The sequence below is a fragment of the Populus nigra genome, chromosome 18, assembly GCF_951802175.1.
Source record: "Populus nigra chromosome 18, ddPopNigr1.1, whole genome shotgun sequence".
Lineage (NCBI taxonomy): Eukaryota > Viridiplantae > Streptophyta > Magnoliopsida > Malpighiales > Salicaceae > Populus > Populus nigra.
Genome location: NC_084869.1, coordinates 10,569,782 through 10,584,138, shown reverse-complemented (window position 1 = coordinate 10,584,138; position 14,357 = coordinate 10,569,782). Strand labels below are relative to the sequence as shown.

Genomic DNA, 14,357 nt, shown 5'->3' with positions numbered 1-14,357 from the left:
AAGAAGTTAAGCCATGAAGAAGAGGCAGCAAGAACAGCACAAGGGAAGGGAGAGTTGCAACTATCAACAACACAGTCACTACCAGCAGCATACGCAGAAGCAAATTCAATGCAACAAAGGAAAAACTTGCAAGTTCAAGAGGAGTAGCTCCAATCTCGAAGAAGATGGCGCTTCCTCAGCTATTCTCTTGCTTGCCTGCATTGCCTGCACTCCCTCGTACTGATCGTGCTCAAGAGAATTAGCTAGATATGCATACATATACTGATAGATAATAGCTAGGCTGAATGAGCTCTCTTTATTCACTCTATCTCAGTACTATCTCCAGTCTCAAAATCCTTTTCCCTGATCCCTCATCACTCTTCTTGTTGCTTAATTTCCTTCGGATTTAAATATTTACTAGGCCGTGCATGCATAATAGTCTTTGTACTAATTAATTTCCTGTAAGTTTAATTATGAAGCTTTTTTCTAATAATTTGTCAGCCACAGTACTGTATTTTATTGCCGCATTTTCATTAATTTCAACCATATATGGGTTTTAAGACGTGGGTTTTCTCTAGTAGAAAAAAAAAGATAAAAATATATTTAATTGAATGAATGGAAATAAAAATATAAAAATAAAAGCAATATTAAATTGAATTTTTATCTTTTTTAAATAAAGATAAGGATAAAAATAAACATATCCTCCCTGTTCGAACTTTTATTTTTAGAATTGGAACAAGAAAAAAAAAACGCCACTGGATAAGAAGGGTTAGTGGAGAGGCTATTGACATATATTGCACCACCAAAATCAAATGGGAGTTCAGCTATAAAAAGGAAGTATAGCTTCCACTTCCGACCATATACTTAGAATTAAAAGTTTACTTGATTTAAATCTAAGGTCAATTCAAGTTTTAATTTTTTTAAAAATATAAATTAAACTATATTATTTTATTAAAACAGTATTATTTTATTAAATTTTTTTATTGATTCAACTCAGTCTAGATTTGGGGTTGGTTGGTTACCAGATAGATTGATTATTGAGTTAGACTAAGCCTTATAACACTCTTCCAACCTAAAAAAGAAAAAGAAAAAGAAAAAGAAACAGTGCTGTCTTGATCTTCTGCTGTCCATTTGTATATCTCTAGAAGAATTTTGAATTATAAATTAAACAAAATAAATTAAAATGCTTGTATTATAAATTAAAAGCAATAAATCTTGCTAAAAAATAAAATAAAAAATTGTTGAAACATCAAATCGCAAGCTACAGATTCGAAATCTTGATCATGCTATATTTGGCTATCTCATTTTGCAAAAAGAATTTCAACACCGGTGAGCTCTTCAAAGGCATGCAAACTGCAAGGCGTACTCAGAAGATAATTTTGCACAAAATAAATTACCTCATCTGAAAGTATTGCTAGCAATACTAGTCTGGACTTAGACTCGAGTTATTGGACCGCCGAAGTGTTAACGCTCTGCAGCCCCTCTCTTTTTTCACATCAATTTTCAATAGGCCCACTCATGCTGTACAAGCAGGGTGCATGCCTGTGTGTTTAGAAATAAGGTTTATATTGTGTTTCTGAAAGATTTATTTTTTAAAAAAAATAAAATTAATTCTTATATTTTCAGATTATTTTAATATATTAATATCAAAAATAATTTTTAAAAAATAAAAATATTTTATCTAAATAAAAAATATTTTGAACCGCTACTATTATCATTATCACTGTCACAATTTCAAATAGATCCAGTGAGTTCAACAGTGTATTGTTTTTTTTTCTTCTTGCCATGGCTCTTTATAATTTTTAAGAATTTCATTCATAACCACATCTTTAGACCCTTAAAATTTAGGACATGTAGTGTTTTTTTTAATCTCTGAAATATTATTTTCAATAAATAGAAAGGACTGACTATATTAACAGAACCTAAACTTGCTTCGAAAAACACTATAGCATGTCAATGAAAATATTGTTTATTACAGTAATGCATTCAGTGCTTTGCCCCTGACATTAAAAAATTAACACTGGCTACGAGGGGTATTGAAATAATTTCGCAAGTCTATTAATTATTATCACATTGATAAGTGATAAATAATTATTTTTTTTATTTTAATTGCACAATCAAACCACTAAAATACTTTTATAATAAAACATTTTAAAATTAGAGTCAATAGATGATTTTATATTTTTCACAATAATTTTTACATAATTATCATGTCAGATAAAAAACGATTTGATATTTGACTATATATAAAAATTAAAAAAATAAAATACACAGTAAAATAACCAAAATAGTTTTGGAAGGTGAAAAATTAAATCTAGCCTCAAATGGTTTTTTTTTTATATCTTTTCATGTTTTGTTATTTTCAAGCCAATTAAGGGGCAAGTGCTTCTTTTACAAAGAAAGAAAATAATAAAAAAAATAGAAATAGATAACGTGTGTAGAAGATGCCTGCACTTTGTGCATTGCCTCTCAAAAACCAAATATACCTTTTTTTGTGTAATTGAAAGTGTCATTGTTTTTTTTTTTTGGAGCGATCCGTTTAAATTTAGTTTTTATTTTTAAAATTTTTAATCTTTTTTATAAAAATTTTATCTGTTTTTAATTTTATTTTTAATCTAGATTTATAAAGTATTATTCTTATCAATTTTATCATCCTATTATTTTTATTGTGTCAATCATGCGTGCAGTGAAATTGGTGAAGCCAATTGTTAATCCAATTAGATCCATGTCAAATCAAGAAAAATAACATGGGGTAGTATAGTATATAAAAAGTTAATTAAATTACTTAATTAATTTGAAGAACAAATCCAGCATATACACTAATTAAAAGAATTGTTTTTAGTGTTATTACAGTTAATGAAAAAGAATAATATATATTATTTGTATTCCTTCGTCTAAAGGAGTCAGATTTGTAGAATATAAAAGTAATTTTGCAACCATAAAAGAGTCATAAAATCATCGATACCCTCCCGGTTGCAGAGAAAAGTTGCAGTCACTGTCTCCTCGAGACGTCTCGAATTCAAGACTTTTGTGATTGTACCCAAATGATTGGACTATCCCGGTTGGATATTCTCACCTTCCTTTACATTCATGGCTTGTGTATATGATTCCTTGTTCTATGCCGAAGAAATTCCTCTCGGGATTTAAAAAAGTTGTAAATTCATGTTTCATTTGAGAGTACAGTAATAATTATTTTTTTAAATATATTTTTTAAAAATATATTAAAATAATTTAAAAATACTAAAAATAATAATTTTTTAAAAATATTTTTAAAATATAAAAATAAACATGCTAGTAGCTTCAAGGGAATGGATTGTCAGATCTCTAACCTTTCCTTGTCTTGATTCAACAGTACAATTGCCTTCTAACTTGCAAACAAAACTCACTTCTCAAAGTTCTTTGGATGACAGGTTTCTTATTGAATTTGAGCTGTTGGAGTTGGTCCATTTCCAATATTAATTGCCAAATTGTTTCATATTACTGTTAATATCTTCCTGGCAAGTAGCATAATTGAAGGCCGGATCAAACAAATAATGGCCCTTTCATTATCCTATAAAGAAGTTGAGAAGATTAGCTGAGTATCTCTATGAATGAAGAATTTTACCAAGTTTTTATTCGTGAAACCATCACAAGCTTAATATCTCAGGTCTAGACACTACTCACGAGTGAACAATTATTTTAAAAAATCAAACCACAAAGAAAGAATCTGTCAACTCAGTACCTCTGCTTGCAGTTTAGTTTAACTAGTTAAATTTTAAATTTATTTTATAGGAATTACTAGTTTGAATTCCATAAATTTTAAAGTTATTGAAAGTTTATTTAATTATTAATTTCAGGACATGTAGAATTAGTCAAGATGTACACAATATAGTCTAGACAGACACATATATTAATCTTAAAAAAAAAGAGCAAGCGGTGGACGGTGACATTAACATACTTAAGGAGACAGTGGCATGCATATATCTATACGTTTGTTTAATGTTAATCTCTTGTTACTATGATATTGTTGAGCCTTGGAATATATATATATATATATATATATATATATATATATATATATATATATATATATATATATATATATATGTTATGCCGGACACTAATATCGAAAATGGGTTTGCTGTGTTTCTTGGTCCTGTAAAAGATGAACTCGATGTATGCTCACGATAATCTTTGTTGTATTTCCTGGATGTTCTCGTATAAGCCGGCAAATCATTCCATGCTGAAGTTGTTTTTTTGCATGATCAAAATGAATGGTCCAAAATTATGAAATTATTTTTCTCATGCGCGTTGTGTATGATCTTTTTCAAGTAATATATATAGAAACAAAGAAAATATGTAAACCTAAATAGAAGGTTTTTAGTTGGCAAGCAAATTAAATAGGTGTTAACTATTTAAAGGTTTCAGGTTTAATATATATAAGATAATGCTCAAGAGACAAGAATTTCTATATATCTGAATGTGCAGTACTTCTATCAACACCACCAAAAAAAATTTAAAATAAAAACAATGATGAAAAACATTTCATTCACTGCAGTAAAAATGATAAATATAAATAGAAATACCGAGGAAATATTTCTGTTAGTAAAATCTATCGAAAATTTACCGATGAAAATATTCCCTTGATATATATATACCTAGAGAATTGCAGTGGGAAAAAAATAATTAAAATAAAACAAAAAAAATAACGTGTCATTTATATCAACGGATATTACCGACGGAATAAATTCCCTCGGTAAAATGTGAACATTGTTTCTCATGTCAATTACAAAGGGAATCACCAACAAAAAATTCTATCGGTATTTTTCAGAGAGTTCTGAAACTGTTCACTTTCCAATTACACTGTTAATTATTGTTCTTTACAGACAAAATCACTGACGGATTGAAAAGTCATCGATGCTATTTGGCAGTTTTCTAAAAAAATTTGATTAAATTAAATATTACAGATAGAATCACCGACAAATTGAAAAGTCGTCGGTGATATTTGACAGTTTCTAAAATTTTTTGATTAAATTAAAAATTTAAATTAAATATTATAGACATAATCACCGACAGAATGATTAAAAATATTAATATTTAATAATCCGTCGGTAAAATATCCCAATAAAAAGCCTAGAATCTCTAATTTCACCACAGACGGGGCTCCTTTGTTGTTCTTCTTCTTCTCCATATGTAAAAAACATCAATATCCATTTCTTTCTCTTCTCTTCTCTCCTCAACTCCTTCTCTTCTTCTTCATGCTCAGGTATGTATTCTTCTCCTTTCTTCTCAGTTTTTTTTAATTAATATACTTTATGAATTTGTTTTTTTTTCTCTTCTTAGCTTCACTTACAATCACATCAAGGTAAGATTTTTTTCTTCTTTTTTCATTTTTTTTCACTAGATTTGTTATTTTATTTTATTTTTAATTGTTTTTGTTCTTAATAATTATATGAATATTGTTGTAGGATTTTTTTTCATATGAGATCAATTTTTAGTTGATTTATTTATAGGATTTTTAAATTTTTAGCAATCACAACTTCATATTTTTCATATGAATTTTTTTAGTTGAATTTATTTTTTCATGTTATTTATTTGTTACAAATTTGTTTGAGTTGATTTTCTTCTTCTTTTTTCCAAGCGTTTTAAGTATTATAGAGTGTTGATTTATATTAATTTAATTATTTTATAGTTTTGTAAAATTGATTTTTTAAAAATATTTTTAAATAATTACCGACGGAATTACATATATACAGTATTTTTTCGAGGGAAATACCGACGAAATGAAGTGGATAGTGTTTTTTGCGCGCCTTTTCCGTTAGTAAATCCATCGATAATAATATTTTTTTATTACCAACGGACTTACCGACGGACAAAAAATTACCGATGAAAGATTCACCGATGGAGCATTTTCGTCGGTGATTTCATTGGTAAATTAATTACCAACGGAATGATAGTACAAATACTGAAGGAAAATTCCATCGGTAAATATAAAGATTGTGGTAGTGATTGTGGTTTATCAACAAAATTTTTATGTTAGTAATTTTAGATGGAAACAACGATGAACTAAAAAAAAAGTTATATTTAAGTATTTATCTTCAACCGTTGATTGATGGGATGAATAAATTATGGCCAGACGGGCTTTAACATACAATGTCTCTAGAAAATATAATTCTCAAATAAAAGCAACATTGATATGGATTGTAAATGATCTTCTTGCTTATGAGATGGTGTCGGGTTGGAGCATACATGGAAAATTATCTTGTCTATATTACATGCATCATAATAATTATTAAGGCTTTTATCTTATTCAATAGTGTAAAAATATTTTTTTATTACCACTAGATGTTTTTGCTAAGTCATTATCAATTTAGAAATAATAATAAAAAGACTTCTTAAAAGGTAAAGTTCAAAAAGATATTGCATCGTTGGTATTATTGAGTGAAGAATTGTATGATGAAGTTTCAAAGTATGAAGGCATTGTTTTTAGTTTTAATTCACAAAAGAAAAAGTTCTATGGTTCTAGTGTGACCCATAATTGGATTAAGTAAAGTATTTTTTGGGAGCTTTTTTATTAAAAGGCCAGTGTTATCTGTCATAGACATCAAGAATAATGTATTTTAAAATATTTTTAACACGGTTATGAACATAAAATAAAAAACAAAGGACAATATAAAACAAGGTTATATTTACATTTGTATTGTAAATGTGAGAATATAGAGTTGATTAATGATGAGTTTCATGTAGCAAACTTGAAATGATCTTTTTTTTTTAACTTAATGAAGAATCTACCCATACATTTAATATACGAGGTAAAAGTAGGAGATCATATGCAATGTAGATGGATGTATCCTTTCAAAGGGTAAGGGATGACATCCTAAGTAATTTTCCATTATTTTTTCAACATTTAATTATTCATTTTTAATTACTTTCATGTAGATACTTGTTTAACCTTAAAACAAAGATTGAAAAAAGGTTTAAGGTGAGGTTTCAATATTTGAGGCTTATGTTGCTAAAGATATTTCAATATTTATCTTGTATTATTTTGAACCTCACTTGATAATATAAATAAATCAAATTCCCAAAAATGATGTTAGTTGTGAACTATATTCAAGTGAGAATTTGTCAATATTTTACCATATTGGATGACCATTATCGAAAAAATAAGTGAGGAGAAGATATTTGATTGACATTGAATTGAGACCAATAAGTTAATTTTTCAATTATATAGAATTTTCATTAATTATATTAAATTATAAAATTAATAATTATACTAAACTCATTAACTTTTTTTAGGCAACATTATCAATTGTCGTTATACCAAAACCCAAATGTTAGTGAAACTCAATTATTTTAATTATAAAATGAATAATTTACCTCATGGTTTAATATATATATATATATATATATATATATATATATATATAATTGTTTAATAATTGATAACTCTAAGGTCTTGAATAAGTGTTGTTTTTTCTTCTACTGTTAATGGTTGTTAAATCTAAAGCAGATATTCAATGAGGGTGCAAATACTCCGATGGAATCACCAAAAAATAAATATCCTATCAATATTTTTGTCATAAATTCCACTAGAATATTCATTCTCATTCTGAAACTTTTGGTAAAACTTAGAGAATGTGTAAGAGCTTTTTGATGGAATCATTGTCAAAAAAATAAACAGTCATGAAATTATTGATAGGTAATGAATAATAAAAACTGATTTTTAAATGTGAATATTTTATTGACGATTCTATTGGCATTGAAAATTACCAATGAAATAAAAACCTTGAAGAGTTAGTTTTTTATGATAGTATTTCATTCTCGTTTCAATCAGTAATTTTCAAATAGATAAAAAAAATTTTATATACCGACAAAATATTTCATGAATCTTTGTTTGTTTGAATTCAATCAATGTTGGGTAAGTTTTCTTGCGAAGGCACCCTAACATTAACCCTCGTTAAATTAAACTAGTCTAACCTGATGAGTTTCTATGTGCTGCATGCCTTGGTGCATAATGTTTAAGTAGCCCTACAGGCCACCAATTTTAGTCCTTGCTTTCACTTTTTTCTTGTAAAACCCGGATTGATAAAGGATATGACTTGATAAACTTATCCTATTTATATATGTGTGTGTGTAAGGTAAAATAAACTCCATGAACTTGAAGACAAGAGAACCTCGAAGAAAATGATGTTTTACCGTTTAAGATTTTTCAATTGTTAGGATTATGAGTAAAATTAAGAAGTGGCCAGCTACGGTGCAATGTCTCCAAGACAGGAAATCCAAAAATCTTGGAGAAAGATGACAATGGGGATTTCATTCATTGCTCTATGCATTTTTGCTTGTCTATGCCACAAATCAGGCAGACATCTAATTTGGACAGTAGCACATTTGTCTTACTTTCATGGTTTCATATGAAAATATGCTTTGGCCTAGTTGTTTACGAACAAGAATACCGCAGCCGCTCGCCTATGTATTTTGCCCTCGTTTTGTGAAGGTTCTTTCAGAGCTTCACTCATATATCTTTAGTGACAGAGAAGCGTGTACACGCGCGCGCGCGTGTGTGAGGGAGAGAGAGAAGGAGAGATGGCTCATAGTTTCTTGTCAAGGGAGTTCAATGATGAAACCTTAAGTGAAACGAGTGGTCTTGATCTCAGTCTTGCAGCTATAGCTTGCTATCCGTACCCTTATTTGCCCATATTTGAGAGCAATGTTGTTTCCAGGATGCTTCCTTTTTCGGATGAAACCAGAGATGTTAAGAGGATCAAACAGTCCTCAAGCATGGTTGAATCCATAAGAAGTAATGGTAGCAGTCTTTATAGTGGTGGAAGCAGTATTTGCCGCAGTAGTAGCACTAATAGCTTGAATAACATTCCAAAACTTCATTTCAGAGATCATATATGGACTTACACGCAAAGATATCTTGCAGCTGAGGCTGTTGAAGAGGCAGCAGCAGCCATGATCAATGCCGAGGAAGGTGGAAATGAAGAAGAAGGGAATTCTGATGGAATGAGGTTGGTTCAGCTTCTAATTGCTTGCGCTGAAGCCGTGGCTTGTCGTGACAAGTCACATGCCTCGGCCTTATTATCAAAGCTCCGATCTAATGCTTTGGTCTTTGGCTCTGCTTTCCAACGCGTGGCATCTTGCTTCGTGCAAGGACTGATCGACAGGCTCTCTCTGGTTCAACCACTAGGGGCGGTTGGTTTTGTGGCACCCACGATGAACATAATAGACATTGCCTCAGACAAGAAGGAAGAAGCTTTACGCCTTGTTTACGAAATTTGCCCACACATTCGGTTTGGTCACTTTGTTTCCAATAATTCTATTTTGGAAGCCTTTGAGGGAGAGAGTTCAGTTCATGTGGTGGACCTAGGAATGACACTTGGATTACCACACGGTCACCAATGGCGCCTGCTTATCCAAAGCCTCGCCGAACGAGCTGGAAAGCCACCTAGTCGCCTTCGAATAACTGGTGTTGGCCTTTGCGTTGACAGATTCCGAATCATCGGTGATGAACTCGAGGAATATGCAAAAGATATGGGAATTAATCTGGAGTTCTCAGTGGTGAAAAGCAGCCTGGAAAACTTGAGGCCTGAAGACATCAAAACCAGTGAAGATGAAGTTCTTGTTGTCAACAGCATTCTTCAACTCCATTGCGTGGTTAAGGAAAGTAGGGGAGCTCTGAATTCTGTCTTGCAGGTTATTCTTGAGCTCTCACCAAAGGTTCTTGTTCTAGTTGAACAAGATTCAAGCCACAATGGTCCATTCTTTCTAGGAAGATTCATGGAGGCACTGCATTACTATTCCGCATTCTTTGACTCCTTGGATACCATGCTGCCCAAATACGACACTAGGCGTGCCAAGATGGAGCAGTTTTACTTCGCAGAAGAGATAAAGAACATTGTGAGCTGTGAGGGGCCGGCAAGAGTTGAACGGCATGAGAGGGTGGATCAGTGGCGCAGGAGGATGAGCCGTGCAGGATTTCAGGTTGCCCCCATTAAGATGATGGCCCAGGCTAAGCAATGGCTGGTGAAGAGTAAGGTTTGTGATGGTTACACAGTTGTTGAAGAGAAGGGGTGCTTGGTGCTTGGCTGGAAATCAAAGCCTATAATTGCAGCTTCTTGCTGGAAATGCTAAAAAAGTGGCAGCCAACAATTTTGCAGTTCTTGAATAAGATTGGTCCAGGTTTCATGAGGCCATTGGTTGCTGTGTAATTTTCCTAGTATCACCTGCTACAATTTCCATGTAGTAATGTCTAGCGTCGGTGAAGTGCAAGCACAGACTTTGCACTGAAAATAAGCACTGATTTTCCGTTTGGATTCGGAACTGCTCAGGTGACTGAGCAGATGAAATAAAGAAAATGTATTGCTGGTTTGGTGCGCCTATGTGCTGTATCAAAATGTACATATCAAAATTCCTTGATTCTTTCCTGACTGTAACTATGAACCATTAATGTTCTGATGATTGGTAATTTGTAAGACAGGAGATGTGGGGTTTGCATATTTAATGTTTCCAACGATCCATCATCACCACTGCTCCCTTCAAAAAGCTAGAATTTCGTAACCCAGATGACAATCTTGACTTGGTGATTCTATAGTTGCTACTGAAGGAAGTAAGTTCCGACGACGGCGCCGTTGTGGCCTTGTCTAGCCCATCTGTTCAGGCAAGGCAAGGTTGCTGTGAGCTCTGCACAGCAACTTTGACATATCATGCATGAAAGCCAACCCAAATTTTACCTCACACTATCCTTTTCATTTCATACATTTTTCTCATGTATATCTTGGAAATCTACTGCTGTTGTTAAGTACATATAATTTCTATTCTTATCAATGCATAATGCAAATACAATTGAAATATCTTAAATTTAATAAGAATAATAATTAAAGATAACTTACAATAATTTATCTCTTGAAAAAATTATGAAATTATAGAAACAATCTAAAAGATTTATTGCTATTTAAAAATAGTTAAATTAAATAATTAAAAAAAGAGAGGAGGAATATAAGTTAAAAATTAAATTACAAATCAAAACCAATAAAATAAAGGCCAATCTTGCAGGCATCTCCTGGTTGTATTATTTTTTAAAATTAAAAAACTAAATAATTATTTTTAAAAAATGACCAGAAGACACGTCTTCCGCTTCCACTGTTCTATTTTTTGCCTACAAAAGCAGGGTTCAAGTTTTTGTTAATTTATAGCGACCAAATATATAAAATTTAAAAATTGAAAACTGAGAGATCAAATTAAAATTTTCCGTGCCTTGGAGTGGTGCAGATGACAAAAAGGCTATGCTTTTATATTATTTTAATTTTAGTCATTTTTCTTTTAATTTTTCAACAATAACATAAAAGTCTATTTTGTGAAATCGAGTTTTCATTTAAAGTCAAAATATTCTCTAATATCTTGCACACGTGAAAACATTCAAATAAAAATAAATCCAAAAATATAAAACCATGACAACATATCTTATGAGGATTAAATTAATTAAAAATATAAAGTTCAATGACCAAAGTGAAAAAACAAAAAACATGAGGGATCTAGAAGAAAAAATATCCAATAAACGGTGCTATAAATAATGACTTGACTTTACATAAATAGCAAACACTAGTTTTTTACTTGCGGTAGCGAGTTATATATATTTTTTTTCAACCTTAAAAATATTGAAAATATGTTAAGAAATAAAAAATTCAATGTATGTTAGCCAAAACACTTAAATGGTGACACATTGGACAATATATTTTTTTTTTAAAAAAATTGAGACAACTATATATTGAATTGATTAAGATCAACTATAGTTAACCTACGAAACTCGTGATTTAGGATATGATATTATGATAAAACCATAAAACTCATACCAAAACAAATTAGGAATCCCAATTATAATAAAAAAATATTAAAGGCCGAAAGCAAAAAAAATGTAAATTAAAAAAAGTAATTCAAGTAAACCTATATTGACAACAGGTACAACGACATGGCCGGGGAAAACTTTTATGGGCTTGAAAAGAAAAATGTTAAGGTGACACTAGGATTTTTAAATAAGTTAAAGATAAGTTTTTTTAATTTAATAATATAAAAAAGAAAATCCTAATTTAATAACATGAAGGCCAATTCCCAACCAATTTAATTTTGAAGGATAAAAAAAAAGAATCAATCTAAAAACTTGTAAAAACATAAAATTAACAATTAAAAGAATAAAGATTAAACCTGATAGAAAAACAAATCGATGGTTGAAAATTGAAGAAGGATGAAATTTAAAATAATTTTTTCAAATAAAAAATTACAATTAAGAGAACAAAGACTAAATTTAAAAGGAAAAGAAATTGAAAGGTCGATGTGATTTTTTTAAGAGACAACATGCAAATCGAGGAGAAAGGAGAAAAAAATAAAAAGAAGAAGAAGAAGAAGAAAAAGAAAAAGAAAAGAAAAGGTAACATTCGCTAAACCGGATTGAATCGCCATCAACACACCACCTGGGAAGGAAGAGAATGCCGAGAAGAATCAAATGACGTTGTGGAAGCATGACTATTATCACTAGAGTCAGCCGCATAAGTCGCCTGAAGGCGACAAAACAGCTCACGCGCTAACGCATATCAAATTTTTCCTTATTTTATTTTGACAAAGACAAAAATGCCTCTGGAACTAAATGTTAACAACGAAAAACCATTATGAAATTACTATTAAGCCCCTAAAGTCAAGGCTAAACACTTTTAATGTTAAGGGCAATTAAGTCATTATAATATTTATAGTAAAATGAAATTCCTATAAAGCTCTTATATCGAAAGTTAATTTTTTTAAAAGACTTTTTAAGGTAATATAATAGTTTAACTGTTATAAAAAATTGGAAAAGGCAATGTTACCCCTACACTAATAAAGAATGACAAATTAACCTCGTGAAAATACATTTTTTCCTCTCATTTGATTTTTTTTGATAAGGGTAAGATAATAATTTTACTATCGCAATCCACAATAAATCATGGCATACATACAATGATTTTACATGTTTTAGGTTTTTACTAGTTATTTGACCCGTGCTCCGCCGTGGGTCGAATATTTTTTTTCAATAAAAAAATTAATATACAGGCTTTTTTTTATATAAAAAATATCAAGTGTAAATAAAATTTTTTACGCACGCATCTAATTAAATACTTCAAGAACCATTTGTGTCAACAAATAAAAAAAATCATTAACAATAACTAAAGACATATCTGGAAAAGTCGAGAGGAGGATGTAAATCAAAATACTTGATCTCGCAACATGGTCTACTTACCTGATTATTTATTAATTTTTTTTATTTAATCAAAAGATATAGAAATAGACACACACATAAAATTGATTTAATAAAATCAAAGTAAAAAAAATTTCTCGCAAGGTTGCACTTACTAGAAATATTATCCAAAAATAAAAATAAAAATTATTTTTCAAAATAAAGCTCAATTATGTAAAACATAAAATAAATTAAAGATGAATTAGAAAAGCTTTTCAAAAATTGAATACATACAAAATACTTAAAAAACAACCACCATTTAAAAAATTCTAAATACAAAAAACTAAAAATAAGAGAGAAGTGATATTAATTTAAATATAAATTAAAAGATTATTCAAAAAAACACATGTAGAAAAAAAACATGTTTTTTTGAAGTCAAAATTACAACAAAAAAAAGGCCATGTGGTGAGCCTAATTTTCTTAAAAAATGTAATCATGTGATCCATTCTAATTTTTTTTTAAAAAGCAAAAATAAGTTAAACAATGTATCGTTTGACTTTGCCCAAATTATGACAACTGTGGTGGTCAAAAAATTAGGGTAAAAGGTTTTTTGATCTAAAAACACATTTTTCAATTCATTTTGATCTAAAATACCTAGACAACACTCTAAGTGTCTTGATAAATTTATTCATGGCCTAAAAAATCCTAAAAAATATCCCAAAGCCTGAAAGAAAAATAAATTCCGATCTCAAATTTTTTTTAGGCACTTTCAAGATGAAAAAAATACCTAAATTAAACTCATCTCAACAAATAAAATCATTTGACACAATATTTTTTTTTATATCTAAAACGCTAGAATATGACAATTTCTTTCCCTTCCCTCTCTAATCAGGGATTAAAAAGTAACAATAAAATTTTATACCAAAATTGAATTGAAAAACTATTGAGGGACCGAATAGGTATAATATGTGAAGTTTGAGGACTAAAGTGAACTTTTATGATAACTTTGAAACCATTGCTCATTTATAGCGTCTTTTTCCATTTTGATCTCCAATCTTTCAATTTGTTTCAAGTTAAAAAATTTGATTTAATTGTTTTTAAATTTGATTGAAAAAAGATTCATTCACGCATATTAAAAGCTAAAATAAAAAATTTTGAACATTGAGTTGAATGTAAAATGTGAGAGAGTAAATAATAG

General features: G+C 29.9%; 1 protein-coding gene across 1 annotated transcript; it reads left to right on the top strand.

Moving 5' to 3' along the window:
• Window positions 1-8,398: 8,398 nt before the first annotated feature.
• Window positions 8,399-10,457, top strand: LOC133677849 (GRAS family protein RAD1-like). The gene has a single exon (XM_062099987.1). It carries the CDS (start codon window positions 8,542-8,544, stop codon window positions 10,090-10,092), a length of 1,551 nt encoding a protein of 516 aa, XP_061955971.1. The 5' UTR covers window positions 8,399-8,541; the 3' UTR covers window positions 10,093-10,457.
• The last annotated feature ends 3,900 nt before the right edge of the window (window positions 10,458-14,357 follow it).

What these genes read in the sequence shown, in the direction of transcription:
- LOC133677849 (XM_062099987.1), top strand. Translation starts at nt 8,542, where the DNA reads ATGGCTCATAGTTTCTTGTCAAGGGAGTTCAATGATGAAACCTTAAGT.